Raw genomic sequence first — 15,288 nt, forward strand, 5'->3', positions numbered from 1 at the left:
CAATATATATATATATATATATATATATATATATATATATATATATATATTGAATGTGACAGATAGGGTGATCTCAATGATTGTAGTATGAATCTTCTGACACTAAGAGATGCGTTTCATTAGCTCCAATTAACATTATGAAAGGAAGAGTTCAATTGGTAACAAAGGGATTGATTGATGAAAATAAAGCCACTCAAGAGGTGTCACGGGCATGAATAGCCCGTAAGTGGTAGATTTTTTGGAGTGAATGTGATCTTTGGTCGTGAAAGGATATACTGTGTGCTGAGCTCGCATTTAAATTGTAAGTCCATACTAAGTGACTACTATCGCAGGTATACTGCTTGACAGTGTTTATGAGGGTTTCCAGCTGCCGGACACGATTACAAAGTTGTTGTTGTTGTTTTAGATTCAGTAACTCGGAACAAAAGGTTACAAGCAACACAGGCTATAGTGAGCCCATAGTTGACTTACCTGGCACAGGAGTAGGGCTGTAACTGGGTTACAAAGTTTTCTACTGCCGGATACATAGCTCGGGATAAGATGAAGTATGAGCCAATTTCCATGTAGCACGGGCTATGGTGAACCTGCAAGTGGAGGCTCTTTGGAGCCATTATCTATATCTGTATCAATATCTATATCAATAGCTGATACTGGAGATCTGGGGATGTTGTCCGTGGATCCGTATCCACGGACCCCCATCCACGGACCACGGACCATAATCCAATCCAAGACCATAAGGCTGGTCAGACCATTGAATTGATGGGGGACACACGTTGCTCACAGGCTGGCAACAGTCGTCCGATCTAGGGGAGATGTCCGGGTGTTACAAGAGGATTGGTTTTCTTATCCCAGTTCCCCAAAGTTGGTAGTCTGATCGAATTTCCTTCTTCAAGGTGTTATAGTCGCAGAGGTGGTCGAGGCGTTTGAGGGACGACATTGTGAAGGATTTGTCGTGCTTCCCTGCACTTGTATTCCCAGTAGTCGTTGGGGGATTAAGGAGGTATGCTGTCTGTCCTCCTTGGATAGTGCACGGCCACGTCAGATATACCCGGAGAAGGCAGCATTGAAACCTGTCAATCTGGTTGGTACCGGTCCGGGATCTGGAGGGGGAAGATTGTACTGTTTCGGCCGCATGATGGGCAGGAGAGCCGGTGACATTGACTGAATCATGGGAGTTGGTTGAGTAATCGTGGTTGACTTCCTTGGTTTGTCTTCGGAGTTGGTCGAATCTCCAGAGTCGGCCTTGTCGTCCTAATCAGCTGTTCTGGGGGCTGCTGCCGTCCCTGCCAGTGGGACAAGCTCGAGAACTGCGGAGTCGTTGTGGCCAGACGGTTAGGGCTCCCTGGGGGTCGGCTCAGGGATTCCCGGGGCGTAGGATCCGGTGGCAGTTGTGGAAGCTGGATGAAGGTCATCGGGTACAGCATCTGTCGGAAGTCCATTCGGGACAAGCAGCCAGTTGATGCCATGGATGTAGCGGGTAATGTCGTTGCCCGCCATTTTGCCGGCGAGGTGAAGGAGGCTACCTTATCACGGGTAAATGAGTGATCTTGGAGGCTGCAAGCCAAGCCCGTGGTGGTGGTGTGGCTGGCTGGGTGCGGCTTCCCAGGGAGTCTCCCTCACCACCAGGTGGTGGTGAGGGAGTCACATGTGTGTGTTCCCAGAGAAAACCGGGAATTCCGTCGGGAGTTGGTTTGCTGGTCGAGGAATGGTGGTAGAGGAAGTGGTAGTTATCATTTTTTTATTTCCTCCTGCCGGAGGAGACAGTCAGGTGAGAACACAGAGTGTGTGCCATTGCAGAGCAGGCAGAATCAGTGGGAGGATGTGCAGTCTGTGTAATGGTGCTCCTGTGCGCAGAAGCTGTATCTCTGCGCTCGCTCGGTGCACTTCCTGGTGTAATGGGACTACTGGTAACACTTGAAGTACTGCCGGAGCTCAGTGAAGCGTTCCCTTGGTCACTTGGGTGGGTTGTATGGCTGATTCCTGCGCACTTAAGTCCGTAGTCCGTGGCATGGGACGCTGCAATGGCCATGGTGAAACTCACCTTCAGTTTTGGTCTGCAGTTAACTTCGGCATTGAAGAGGGTCTTGACCGCTGCCGCTGTCAGCGTCAGGTTCTGTTCGTTACTGCTGGCGAGGATGTCGTCGATGTCTCGGTCGGTGATCGATGAGTTGATATTCCTGGCGAACACACTTCTATCCTCCAGGTAGCGTCGTGGTGGCGTGATGGTGATGCCAGTGTCTTGCCAGGTGGTCGTAGCGGTGTTGGTGAATATCTTCTCAATGTTCGAATCTCTGAAGAAGAGCAGGTGAACACCCTCTCTTGCCTCCATGATGTCGGCGGGTGAGACGTTGTCGGAGATTTGTGATAAAATCTCAGAGGTGGAGCGAACGAGGTTCTCCCGGAGGCGAAACATGACCCTATGCAACATGGTGCAGGTGAGCCCTGGACCATAGGAGCTTGGGTCTGCAGGAAAGATGAATGTTTGGAGTGAATGTGATATGGAGATGTCTGTATCACACCATTAGTTGTATATGTTAGTAAGAGGTGTTTCAATCTTCCATCAAATGCAAGGGAATAACTGAGCCAATAGGTCCATTGTATCTTATCACTCTCCTGTGATGGCTGGGGCAGTATGATGTATGTTCCATCGTGTTTTTGAAATTGGTTGAGTTTTATTTGGTGCTAGCTGGTTGTTGACAGATGGCTTAGTTTACATAATGTATAATGCGTCATTATTACATTACTGTACATTATGTAATGTACTTTGTACATTACATAATGTACAAAGCCAACTGAACTGATAATTACTGATAACTACTATATTACTGTACTGATAATTACTTGGCAAGTTACCTTGAGTGCAGGTGCTGCGTCGCTTGGCCTCCAGTATGTCGTTGAGAGTGGCAGCCAGCCTCACTACAGACTCCTGGTTCTTCTGTACAATTTGGGTGATGTCAGCGAGTGTGTGCAGCTGATCCTGGTCGCCCCTTGCTGCTGCTACGAGGCCCAGAGCCACAGCGTTCACCAGGATCCCCACCACGCACGCAGCAGCTGTCTGAACACAACAGGATACAGCTAAGTATCTTATACGTACAGACCTAAATAAGTTAATAAAGTTTTTGCTGTAAAATATTCCAATAACTATAGGCCTAAGACATTCACTAATACCAGGTACATCTGAAGTTCTTTATAGTAATAGGTCTGGCCTTAGCAATTTGGTGGTCTGGTGGGGGGGGGGGAGAATGAATCAATAAGATATATATATATATATATATAAATATATATATATATATATATATATATATATATATATATATATATATATATATATATATATATATATATATCTACATTTGAGTGAGGTGGATGGGGTGAGGTGGTATTTAATAAGGTATTAATTTCATCAACACAAGCCAGAACATGAAACAATGGGTATTGAATAGAAGTGATTGTAAAATCAATCACTTCTATTCAATACCCATTGTTTCATGTTCTGGCTTGTGTTGATGAAATTAATATATATATATATATATATATATATATATATATATATATATATATATATATATATATATATATATATATATATATATATATATATATATATATATATATATATATATATATATATATGTCGTACCTAGTAGCCAGAACGCACTTCTCAGCCTACTATGCAAGGCCCGATTTGCCTAATAAGCCAAGTTTTCATGAAATAATTATTTTTCGACTACCTAACCTACCTAACCTAACCTAACCTAACTTTTTCGGCTACCTAACCTAACCTAACCTATAGAGATAGGTTAGGTTAGGTTAGGTAGGGTTGGTTAGGTTCGGTCATATATCTATGTTAATTTTAACTCCAATAAAAAAAAGTGACCTCATACATAATGAAATGGGTAGCTTTATCATTTCATAAGAAAAAAGTTTGAGAAAATATATTAATTCATGAAAACTTGGCTTATTAGGCAAATCGGGCCTTGCATAGTAGGCTGAGAAGTGCGTTCTGGCTACTAGGTACGACTTATATATATATATATATATATATATATATATATATATATATATATATATATATATATATATATATATATATATATGGTGGACGACAGATATATATATATATATATATATATAAATATATGCGAACAAGCCTGAATGGTCCCCAGGACAATATGCAACTGAAAACTCACACCCCAGAAGTGACTCGAACCCATACTCCCAGGAGCAACGCAACTGGTATGTACAAGACGCCTTAATCCACTTGACCATCACGACCGGACATAATGAGGTGATAGCCGAGGCTATTTGAACCACCCCACCGCCGGCACTCGGATAGTAATCTTGGGCATAGCATTTTACCAAATCACCTCATTCTTTGGGGCACACGTGAGGAACACAAATGCGAACAAGCCTGAATGGTCCCCAAACAATGTTCCATTCCCCTGAATGGAACATTGTATGAAAATTTCAAAGCAATCGGTCAAGAACTTTCGGAGATTAGCGATTTTTCAAGGAAAGCATTTTTTTTCTTGCAGGAATTTCCTGCGCGGGCCTTAAGCCTCTGGCTGGCCCACTAAGTTTCGCTTGTTTCTGTTTTACTTGGGCGGAGTATGAGTATTTATGACTCGTAAGGTCTCTTCAGTAAGATTTTGCTATATGTGTTTAACAACTTCTTCTGCTGTGTTGAATCTAAGTTGAAATCTTAATGGGTTTGTAACTGTGAACTGTGTTAGATAATATCCAGTGGTCTGTCGGGCATTTCTCCACAGTGAAGGAAAGCATAGTTTTACCTGTAACAGGTGTGGCATCTATACTTATACTTACGAAATGAACGGTATGGTAAACATCACAGTTTAATTCCAACTTAATTCCTGATAATTCAATATCACACCAAATAATTCACTAAAAAATATAATGATTCGAAATCTATGAAAATAAAATTTGTCAATGCAATCAGAAACATTGAAATGGAATTCGTGATATATTTAGTATAGCGTGCATGTTGCCATTATGTGCAACAGATGGTGCTGTTTGTAAAAAAAAACGCCTGGTTTTACCTGTCACGGGGGTGGCATCTATATAATAAATATATAAAAAGACGCGTCTATTCGAATGCAAAGTTGTGTCAAAATTTCAAAGCAATCGGTGAAGAACTTTCGAACATTACAGCATGTGTTGCTCTTACGTCCAACAGATGGCGCTGTTTTTAAAAAAAGCATGTGTTTTTCCTGTCACAGGTATATAGTAGTTATATAAAAGGATGCACCTATTCGAATGCAACGGTGTGTCAAAATTTCAAAGCAATCGGTAAAGAGGTTTCGAAGATTTCCCACACATGAAAAACACAGTTTTTCAGAAAAAGCATGTTTTATTTACCGTCACAGACGTGACATCTATATAGTACGTATATAAAAACTTGGCCAGATGCGAATGGAACATTGTATGAAAATTTCAAAGCAATCGGTCAAGAACTTTCGGAGATTAGCGATTTTGAACAAACGAACATTTCAATTTTTATTTATATAAATATACTAGTTGTACCTGGCCATGCGTTGCTGTGGCTCAGCAACGCATGTGCGTTGCTGAGCCACAGCAACCTTCCCTGTCCCCCAGTCCTTCCCACCATTCCCCCCCCCCCTTACTCTGTCCCCTAGTGCTCCCAACCGTTCCTCACTCCCTTGTCCCCTCGTCCTCCCAACTATTCCCCACTCCCCTGTCCCCTCGTCCTCCCCACCATTTCCCTCTTTCTCATCCCTTTGTATTCCCCACCATCCCCCACTCCAGCATCCCCTCGTGCTTCTAAGCATCTCCCACTTCCTCGTATCTTCGTCGTCCCTTCCATTCACCCCTCCCCCCATCCCTTCGTCCTCCCCACCATCCCCCCACTCACCTGTCCCCTTGTCCTCTCCACCATTACCCCCTTCTATGTTCCCTCGTCTGTCCCGCCATCCCCCACTTTTGTGCCCCTCGTCAACGAAATGAAAAAAATTAGAAATTTAAAAATTAGACTATACTCACGAAATGAACGGTATAGTAAACAACACAGTTTAATTCCAATGCAGTGTCACACAAAATAATTAAATCGAAATGAAAATAAATCAAAATCTTAGACAATTCAATGTGTCACTGCAATAAGAAACATTGAAATGGAATCGTAACCTATTTAGTATAGCAACATTTTTGATGCAAGGATCAAGCAGTTGTATTTGACGTAAGAGTTGCTCTTACGTGCAACAGATGGTGCTGTTTCTTAAAAAAGGAATGTTTTTACATGTCACAGGTGTGGCATCTATACTTAAACTTACGAAATGAATAGTATGGTAAATAACACAGCTCAATTCCAACGCAATATCACACAATATATTTAGATCTAAATTAAAATAAATCAAAATTTATGAAAATTCAATTTATCAATGAAATCGGAAACATTGAAATGGAATCGTAACATATTTAGTTTAGAATGTGTTGGTCATTTATGCAAAAGATTGCGCTGTTTTTCAAAAACACATGTTTTTACCTGTCACAGGGGTGGGATCTATATAGTACGTATATAAAAAGATAAGTATTCGAATGCAACGTTGTGTCAAAATTTCAAAGCACTCGGTAAAGATGTTTCGAAAATTTCCATCACATGAAAAACAATGAAAAACACAGTTTTTCAGATAAAGCATGTTTATTACCGTCACACATGTGACATCTATATAGTATGTATATAAGAACCTGCTTGAATGTGAATGGAACGCTGTGTCAAAATTTCAAAGCAATTGGTGCAGAACTTTCGGCTATTAGCTATTTTGAACAAACGAACATGTAAAAATGTCGTCAACATACCTGCAGTATATGGCCGGTTTCAAGTTCATGTTGACTAAGACCTTTTGTTCGATGGACATGAAATAAGACAAGTTCATGTCTTAGTCGACATGAACTTGAAACCGGTCATATACTGCAGGTATGTTGACGACATTTTTACACAGGTACCTGATGTCAGACATCTGCAGGATCTGTAAGGAGGCATTTGAGAGGAATTCTGTGTTGTGTTTCACTTACGAGATGGAGAAGGATGGGAAGCTGCCCTTTCTAGATGTAACAGTCATGGAAAGGAGCAGAGGTTTCCACACTGCAGTCTACACTAAGGAAACAAACATAGGAATGTGCCTAAATGCCAACAGTGACTGCCCAGACAGGTACAAGAGGAGTGTTGTTAACGCTTATGTCGACCGTGCTCTCAGCCACAGCTCAGGATGGAAGCAAGTCGATGAAGAACTCTGTAGGGTAAGGCAGGTCCTAGTCAACAACGCCTTCTCCAATGGTTTCGTTGAAAACATCATAAGAAGGAAGGTGAAACGCCATGCAACCTCTGAGGAGACAACTAACACAACACCTGTACCCCCTATTAGACTATTTTACAGGAACTACTTTTCCACAGCTCATAAAACGGAGGAAAGGGTCCTGAAAGATATTTTTAATAGAAACGTTATCCCTACAGACAAAAATCAGAAGATACAATTGACGATTTACTATAAAACCAAGAAAACGGCCAACCTACTCATGAGAAACTCTCCAGACACAAAGCAGAACGCTTTAAAAGAGACCAACGTCGTCTATGCCTTCAAATGCCCACTTGGGGACTGTAAGCCTCAAAGAACTCAGTATATAGGCAAGACTACAACATCTCTTTCCAGGCGATTAACGATGCATAAGAAACAGGGCTCCATTAATGAACATATAATCTCTTCCCACAACCAGACTATCACCAGAGAAGTCTTAACAAAAGACACGGAAATCAACGATAGATACAGCGATAGCAGGCGGCTTGATATCTGTGAGGCACTACACATTAAGAAGTCAACACCAGCAATCAACAGTCAATTAATGCACAATTATATTCTATCCACGTCAAGACTCCGCACCAATATAGAAGCATCAAGAAATATGGGCCAATAGGCCCTTTGCAGTTACTTCCATTCTTCCCTATAGCTAACCCAATATTATACCCATTGTTTCGTGTTCTATCTTGTGTTGAAAGTTTGTTTTCACCTCATCCAAAACTGTTGTAACATATCACCTCACCCAAATGCAGTATATGGCTGTACGTGAACATACCTGCAGTATATGGCCGGTTTCAAGTTCATGTCGATTAAGACCTTCTCTTCGATGGTACCCATGTAGAAGTTTGCAAACAGGACACCTAGGGGAGAACCCATGGCGACCCCATCTACTGGCTTATACATGTGCCCATCCGAGCTCATGAAGGGTGCCTCTTTAGTTCAAGCTTGGAGTAGTTTCCTTAGAATATTTTCTGGTATGTCAAGAGGAGTACAGGCCAGATCACAATACACTCTGTCCGCTATCATCCCGTTTACTTCATCCACAGGTACGTTGGTAAACAGTGATTCTACGTCCAACGAGGCTCTAATCCCTGCGGCCTATGTTCCCCGCAGTAAGTCAACAAATTCCTTTGGAGACTTCAGACTGAAGGCGCAAGGGACATAAGGGGTCAGTAAGCCGTTGAGTTGCTTTGCCAGTCTGTACGTGGGTGTGGGTATCTGGCTGATGATTGGCCGAAGTGGGTTTCCAGGCTTGTTTGTCTTGACATTTCCATACGCATACCCAGGTTTGTATTCCCCAATAAACTTTGGCAGGTGGAGTCCGAATTTCTTGGTATTCACAGTTTCGATCAATCAGTTAAGCTTTGCTTTTAATTCGGCTGTAGTGTCCTTCGTTACCCTTTGGAATTTAGTTTGGTTAGAGAGTATGAGGTTCATTTTCGCCAGATATTCGTCTTTTTTAAGAATGACGTAAAGTGGCGACTTGTCTCACCTCTTCTGATGACTATCGCCTTGTTCTCACAAAGGCTCTTATTTGAGCTCGGGGGATAGTATGGTGCTACTGTAGTTGCCTCGAATCTTATCCTTCTGCGATAAGTTCTGCTGGTAAGGTGTCTTTAGTGGTGACCTTTTTTTGTGTCTCGAGATCGAATATGATCGAATATGTCTGGCTACTAGGTATGACATATATATATATATATATATATATATATATATATATATATATATATATATATATATATATATATATATATATATATATATATATATATGTGTGTCGTACCTAGTAGCCAGAACGCACATCTCAGCCTACTATGCAAGGCCCGATTTGCCTAATAAGTCAAGTTTTCATGAATTAATGTTCTTCGACTACCTAACCTACCTAACTTAACCTAACCTAATATTTTCAGCTACCTAACCTAACCTAACCTATAAAGATAGGTTAGGTTAGGTGAGGTAGGGTTGGTTAGGTTCGGTCATATATCTATGTTAATTTTAACTCCAATAAAAAAAATTGACCTCATACATCATGAAATGGGTAGCTTTATCATTTCATAAGAAAAAAATAGAGAAAATATATTAATTCATGAAAACTTGGCTTATTAGGCAAATCGGACCTTGCATAGTAGGCTGAGAAGTGCGTTCTGGCTACTAGGTACGACATATATATATAAATATATATATATATATATATATATATATATATATATATATATATATATATATATATATATATATATATATATATATATATATATATATATATATAATGCACCTCGACATACGATTGCCCCTACTTACGATAATTTCGAGTTACGATGTAAATTTCATCGAAAAATGCGACTCGCCATCCGATGGTGTCGTCGACTTTCGATATTTGTTGGTACACGTTCGAGTCGAACAAGCCTGTGATTCCCAGTCACGCAACCGACCTGCCTCAGTTTGCTACAGCTGCCCGCTTAGTGACGATAGCGCCTATAAGATATTCCGCTTGTGGTGATTTTTTGCATTTTGAACATTAAAGTAATTGGCAATGGCAGGTAGATGGTCTTGGTGGGTGAACAGGTTCGAGCAGGCAAGTGGGTGAGCAGGCAGGTGGGTGAATAGGTGGGTGGGTGAGCAGGCAGGTGGGCGAGCAGGCACGCGGGTGGGTGCATTGACAGGTGGGTAAGTGGGCGTGCAGGCATGTGGGTAAACAGGTGGGTATATATATATATGTGGGTGGTGGGCAAACAGCAGGGAAGTGGGTGAATAGGTGGGTGGGTGGGTTGAGCAGGTAGGTGGGTGAATAGGTAGGTGGATGGATTGGCAGGTGGGTAAGAGGGTGTGTAGGTAGGTGAGTAAACAGGTGGGTGGGCAGGGAAGAGGGAATAGGTGGGTGGGCAGGAAAGTGGGCCAATAGGTGGGTGGGCAGGTAAGGGGATGAACAGGTGGGTAAGTGGGTGTGCAGGCAGGTGGGTAAACAGGTGGGTGGGTAGGGAAGTGGGTGAACAGGTGGGTAAGTGGGTGTGCAGGCAGGTGGGTAAACAGGTGGGTGGGTAGGGAAGTGGGTGAACAGGTGGGTAAGTGGGTGTGCAGGCAGGTGGGTAAACAGGTAAGTAGGTGAGTTGGCGAGACTGGAACAGAGACAGATGACACGTGTGACCTCCTGCCTGGTCAACCTCCCCTCCCCCACCACACACCAGCCTTCCCATCTCCCCTCCACATGTGTCGACACGTGGGTGTTGACACGCTGTATGATGACTTTAACATATGCGCCTTAGGTTCTGTTAAATCCCATTTTATTTTATTGTAAATATTTAAATGAATAAATAGCAAACCAAACACTGTACTGTACTGTTCATCTATAATAGTGTTATTTAATTAATATGTGTAACCAGCTCTCCACACCAATAAGAAAACAATATATTTCTTGTAACACCCCCAACGCCACCTTCCTTCGTTAGGCTTAAGCGAGTCACATACACACCACAATAGTTTTTCCTCCCTGACCAACTCCCTTCCTCCCTTCCTGACCAACTCCCTTTCTCCCTTCCTGACCAACTCCCTTTCTCCCTTCCTGACCAACTCCCTTCCTGACCAACTCCCTTCCTCACCAACTCCCTTCCTCCCTTCCTGACCAACTCCCTTCCTCCTTCCATCTCTTCCTGACCAACTCCCTCCCTCTCTTCCTGACCAACTCCCTCTCTCCCTTCCTGACCGTATTTCTTATGGAAAAATCGCTTCGACCTATGATATTTCGACTTACGATCCGTCTCTGGGAACGGATTAGCATCGTAAGTCGAGGCCCCATTGTAACTATATATATATATATATATATATATATATATATATATATATATATATATATATATATATATATATATATATATATATATATATATATATATATTTATATATATATTATTAAATATGACCGAAAAAGTAAGATTAATAATTCTAACATGAATTTTCTCAATCTTTCGTACATTTCTTTTCACTGTTGGAGGTAAATCAAAAATCAATTCTCCAAAATTCATTTTTATTTCTAGTCTAACGTGACACAAGCGCGTTTCGTAAAACTTATTACATTTTTAAAGACTTTAGTTTACAAATACACAACTGAATAGAACTTACGCATCTCCGATTTTATATCTACATTTTAGTGAGGTGGATGGGGTGAGGTGGCATTAATAGGGTATTAATTTCATCAACACAAGACAGAACAAGAGGTGGCATTAATAGGGTATTAATTTCATCAACACAAGACAGAACACGAAACAATGGGTATTGAATAGAAGTGTTTGTAGAAAGCCTATTGGTCCATATTTCTTGATGCTTCTATATTGGAGCGGAGTCTTGAGGTGGGTAGAATATAGTTGTGCATTAATAGGCTGTTGATTGCTGGTGTTGACTTCTTAATGTGTAGTGCCTCGCAAACGTCAAGCCGCCTGCTATCGCTGTATCTATCGATGATTTCTGTGTTGTTTACTAGGATTTCTCTGGCGATGGTTTGGTTGTGGGAAGAGATTATGTTCCTTAATGGAGCCCTGTTGCTTATGCATCGTTAAACGCCTAGAAAGAGATGTTGTTGTCTTGCCTATATACTGGGTTTTTTGGAGCTTACAGTCCCCAAGAGGGCATTTGAAGGCATAGACGACGTTAGTCTCTTTTAAAGCGTTCTGTTTTGTGTCTGGAGAGTTTCTCATGAATAGGCTGGCCGTTTTTCTGGTTTTATAGTAAATCGTCAGTTGTATCCTCTGATTTTTGTCTGTAGGGATAACGTTTCTATTAACAATATCTTTCAGGACCCTTTCCTCCGTTTTATGAGCTGTGGAAAAGAAGTTCCTGTAAAATAGTCTAATAGGGGGTATAGGTGTTGTGTTAGTTGTCTCTTCAGAGGTTGCATGGCGTTTCACTTTCCTTCTTATGATGTCTTCGACGAAACCATTGGAGAAGCCGTTGTTGACTAGGACCTGCCTTACCCTACAGAGTTCTTCGTCGACTTGCTTCCATTCTGAGCTGTGGCTGAGAGCACGGTCGACATATACGTTAACAACACTCCTTTTGTACCTGTCTGGGCAGTCGCTGTTGGCATTTAGGCACATTCCTATGTTCGTTTCCTTAGTGTAGACTGCAGTGTATATATATATATATATATATATATATATATATATATATATATATATATATATATATATATATATATATATATATATATATATATATATATATATATATATATAGTAGGCATCCTTCAGTCTCGGGAGACTATGGAGTTGCGCCCTAGTTGTCAATCCTGGTGCAGCGTCTGGTGTGACTGATGAGGCCAATCCGAGAGTGGCAGTCCATCCCACACCGAGCACAAATGAAGTCCGATTCTGGTCTGTCTTCCTGGTTACCGGCTTTCCTTCTCTGTCTCTTTGCCTCCGATTCCTTGGCAAGTGACTCCTCGAACTTGGAGAGACCTCGTTGAAGAGACTGCCTCCAGGCTGAACGGTCTGCAGCCAGTGTCTCCCATATAGCAAGATCGACGTCCATGGCTTTCAGGTCCCTTTTGCATACGTCTTTGTACCGTAGCTGGGGCTTGCCTACTGGACGCTTTCCCTGCCTCAGCTCTCCATACAGGAGATCCTTGGGGATCCTGCCGTCGCCCATTCGCACAACGTGCCCAAGCCAGCGCATTCGTCTCTGTTTCAGCATTGTGTACATGCTGGTGATTCTTGCTCTCCCCAAGACGTTGTTGTTTGTCATCTTGTCCTGCCAGGTGATGTCCAAGATGTGTCTAAGGCAGCGCATGTGGTAGGCATTCAGCCGTCTTTCCTGACGGGCACGGAGTGTCCAAGACTCACTGCCATAAAGGAGAGTGCTCAGGACACAGGATCTGTAAACCTGAATCTTAGTATACTCAGTCAGCCTATTGTTGGCCCACACTCTCTTTGTCAGTTTGGACATGGTAGTAGATGCCTTACCGATGCGTTTGTTTAGCTCCGTATCAAGAGAGAGGGAGTCAGAGATTGTGGAGCCCAGGTACACGAAGTCGTGAACAACTTCCAGTTTGGAATCAGAGATGCCGATGTCAGGTGGGGAGTCCACTCCTAGTCCCATGACTTGTGTTTTCTTCAGACTGATGGTGAGTCCAAAAGCCTGAGAGGCCTCTCTGAAGCGGGTTATGAGCTGTTGGAGGTCTTCAGCTGAGTGGGCAGTGACTGCTGCGTCGTCGGCAAAGAGGAAGTCGCGCAGACACCTCAGCCGAACCTTTGTCTTGGCTCTCAGCCTGGCGAGGTTAAAGAGCTTCCCATCCGACCTGGTCCGGAGGTAAATGCCTTCCGTGACAGATCCGAAGGCGTGCCGCAGCATAACTGTGAAGAAAATCCCGAATAGGGTTGGAGCCAGTACGCAGCCCTGCTTTACTCCACTTCGGATGTCAAAGGCGCCTGATGTTAGGCCATCAAAGACCACGGTGCCCCTCATGTTCTCATGGAAAGATCTGATGATGCTGAGGAGCCTGGGTGGGCATCCGATCTTGGGGAGGATCTTGAACAGGCCATCCCTGCTGACGAGGTCGAAGGCCTTCGTCAGGTCTATGAAGGCTACAAAGAGTGGCTGCTTCTGTTCCCTGCACTTTCTCCTGCAGTTGTCTGAGGGAAAAGACCATGTCGATGGTGGACCTGCCAGCTCTGAATCCACATTGTGATTCTGGATAAACTCTCTCTGCAAGTACTTGGAGCCTCTTCAATGCGACTCGAGCAAACAGCTTTCCGACAATACTGAGGAGGGAGATTCCACGGTAGTTGTTGCAGTCGCCCCTGTCACCTTTATTCTTATACAGTGTGACGATGTTGGCATCCCTCATGTCCTGTGGCACCTCTCCTTCTTCCCAGCAGAGGCAGAGAATTTCGTGCAGCTCCATGAGCAGGCTACCTCTGCAGCACTTCAAGGTCTCAGCAGGAATGCCATCTTTGCCAGGAGCTTTACCAGAAGCAAGGGAGTCTAGGGCATCGCTGAGTTCTTCCAGGGTCGGTTCACTGTCGAGCTCCATTAACACAGGCAGACACTCAATGGCGCTCAGGGCATCTTCGATGACCACATTGTCCCTGGCGTATAGCTCAGAGTAGTGCTCGACCCAGCGCTTCATCTGCAGTGTCTGGTCCTGAATCACCTCGCCAGTGGCAGATTTCAGAGGAGCGGTCTTCCTCTGGATTGGGCCAAGGGCCTGCTTGATGCCGTCATACATTCCCCTTACATTGCCTGTATCCGCTGCAGTCTGTATCTGGGAGCAGAGCTGGAGCCAATAGTTGTTGGCACATCGCCTGGCGCTCTGCTGCACTTTGCAGCGGACGGCCCGAAGGATCTGTAAGCTGCGCCGACTTGGGCAGGCTTTGTAGGCTGCCAAGGCGTTTCTCTTCTCTTCGATTACAGGTGTCATCTCTTCCGAGTGAGCCTCGAACCAGTCTGCCGACCTGCTGGTCTTCTTGCCAAAGGTGGAAATGGCAGCGTTGAACACAGCGTCTCTGAAGTGCTCCCATCTTTTACAGGCAGTGACCCCAGCTGGGCCAGGAAGAGCTTCCTCGAGCACGTGTGCAAAATCTTCCACCTTGTCCTGGTTGCGGGTCTTGGTGGTGTCGATGCGAGGTCTGCCCGCCTTTTTCGAGTGATGAATCTTCTTTGGTTGCATCTTGACCCTGCTACATACCAGGGAGTGGTCGGTGTCACAGACAGCACTCTGGTAGCTACGCGTAATCTTGACGCTGGGTAGACTTGCACGCCTGGTAAGAATCAGGTCAAGCTGGTGCCAGTGCTTGGATCTGGGGTGTCTCCAAGATACTCGGTGTTGAGGCTTTGTGCCGAAGAACGTGTTGGTGACACAAAGACCATGAAGGCAGCAGAGTTCTAGCAGACGTTGCCCGTTCTCATTCATCCTTCCTATGCCGAATTGACCCAGGCAAGTAGGCCAAATGTTGTGCTCGGCACCCACTCT

General features: G+C 43.6%; 1 protein-coding gene across 2 annotated transcripts in view; it reads right to left on the reverse strand.

Moving 5' to 3' along the window:
- Positions 1-15,288, reverse strand: part of LOC123751120 (low-density lipoprotein receptor) — a 92,374-nt gene that overhangs the window by 69,517 nt on the left and 7,569 nt on the right. For both annotated transcript variants that reach the window (XM_045733224.2, XM_069324982.1), the window contains exon 2: positions 2,854-3,055. In XM_045733224.2, coding sequence (XP_045589180.2) covers positions 2,854-3,055 — 202 coding nt within the window. The remainder of the gene's footprint in view (positions 1-2,853; positions 3,056-15,288) is intronic.

This window comes from Procambarus clarkii, chromosome 15, assembly GCF_040958095.1.
Source record: "Procambarus clarkii isolate CNS0578487 chromosome 15, FALCON_Pclarkii_2.0, whole genome shotgun sequence".
Lineage (NCBI taxonomy): Eukaryota > Metazoa > Arthropoda > Malacostraca > Decapoda > Cambaridae > Procambarus > Procambarus clarkii.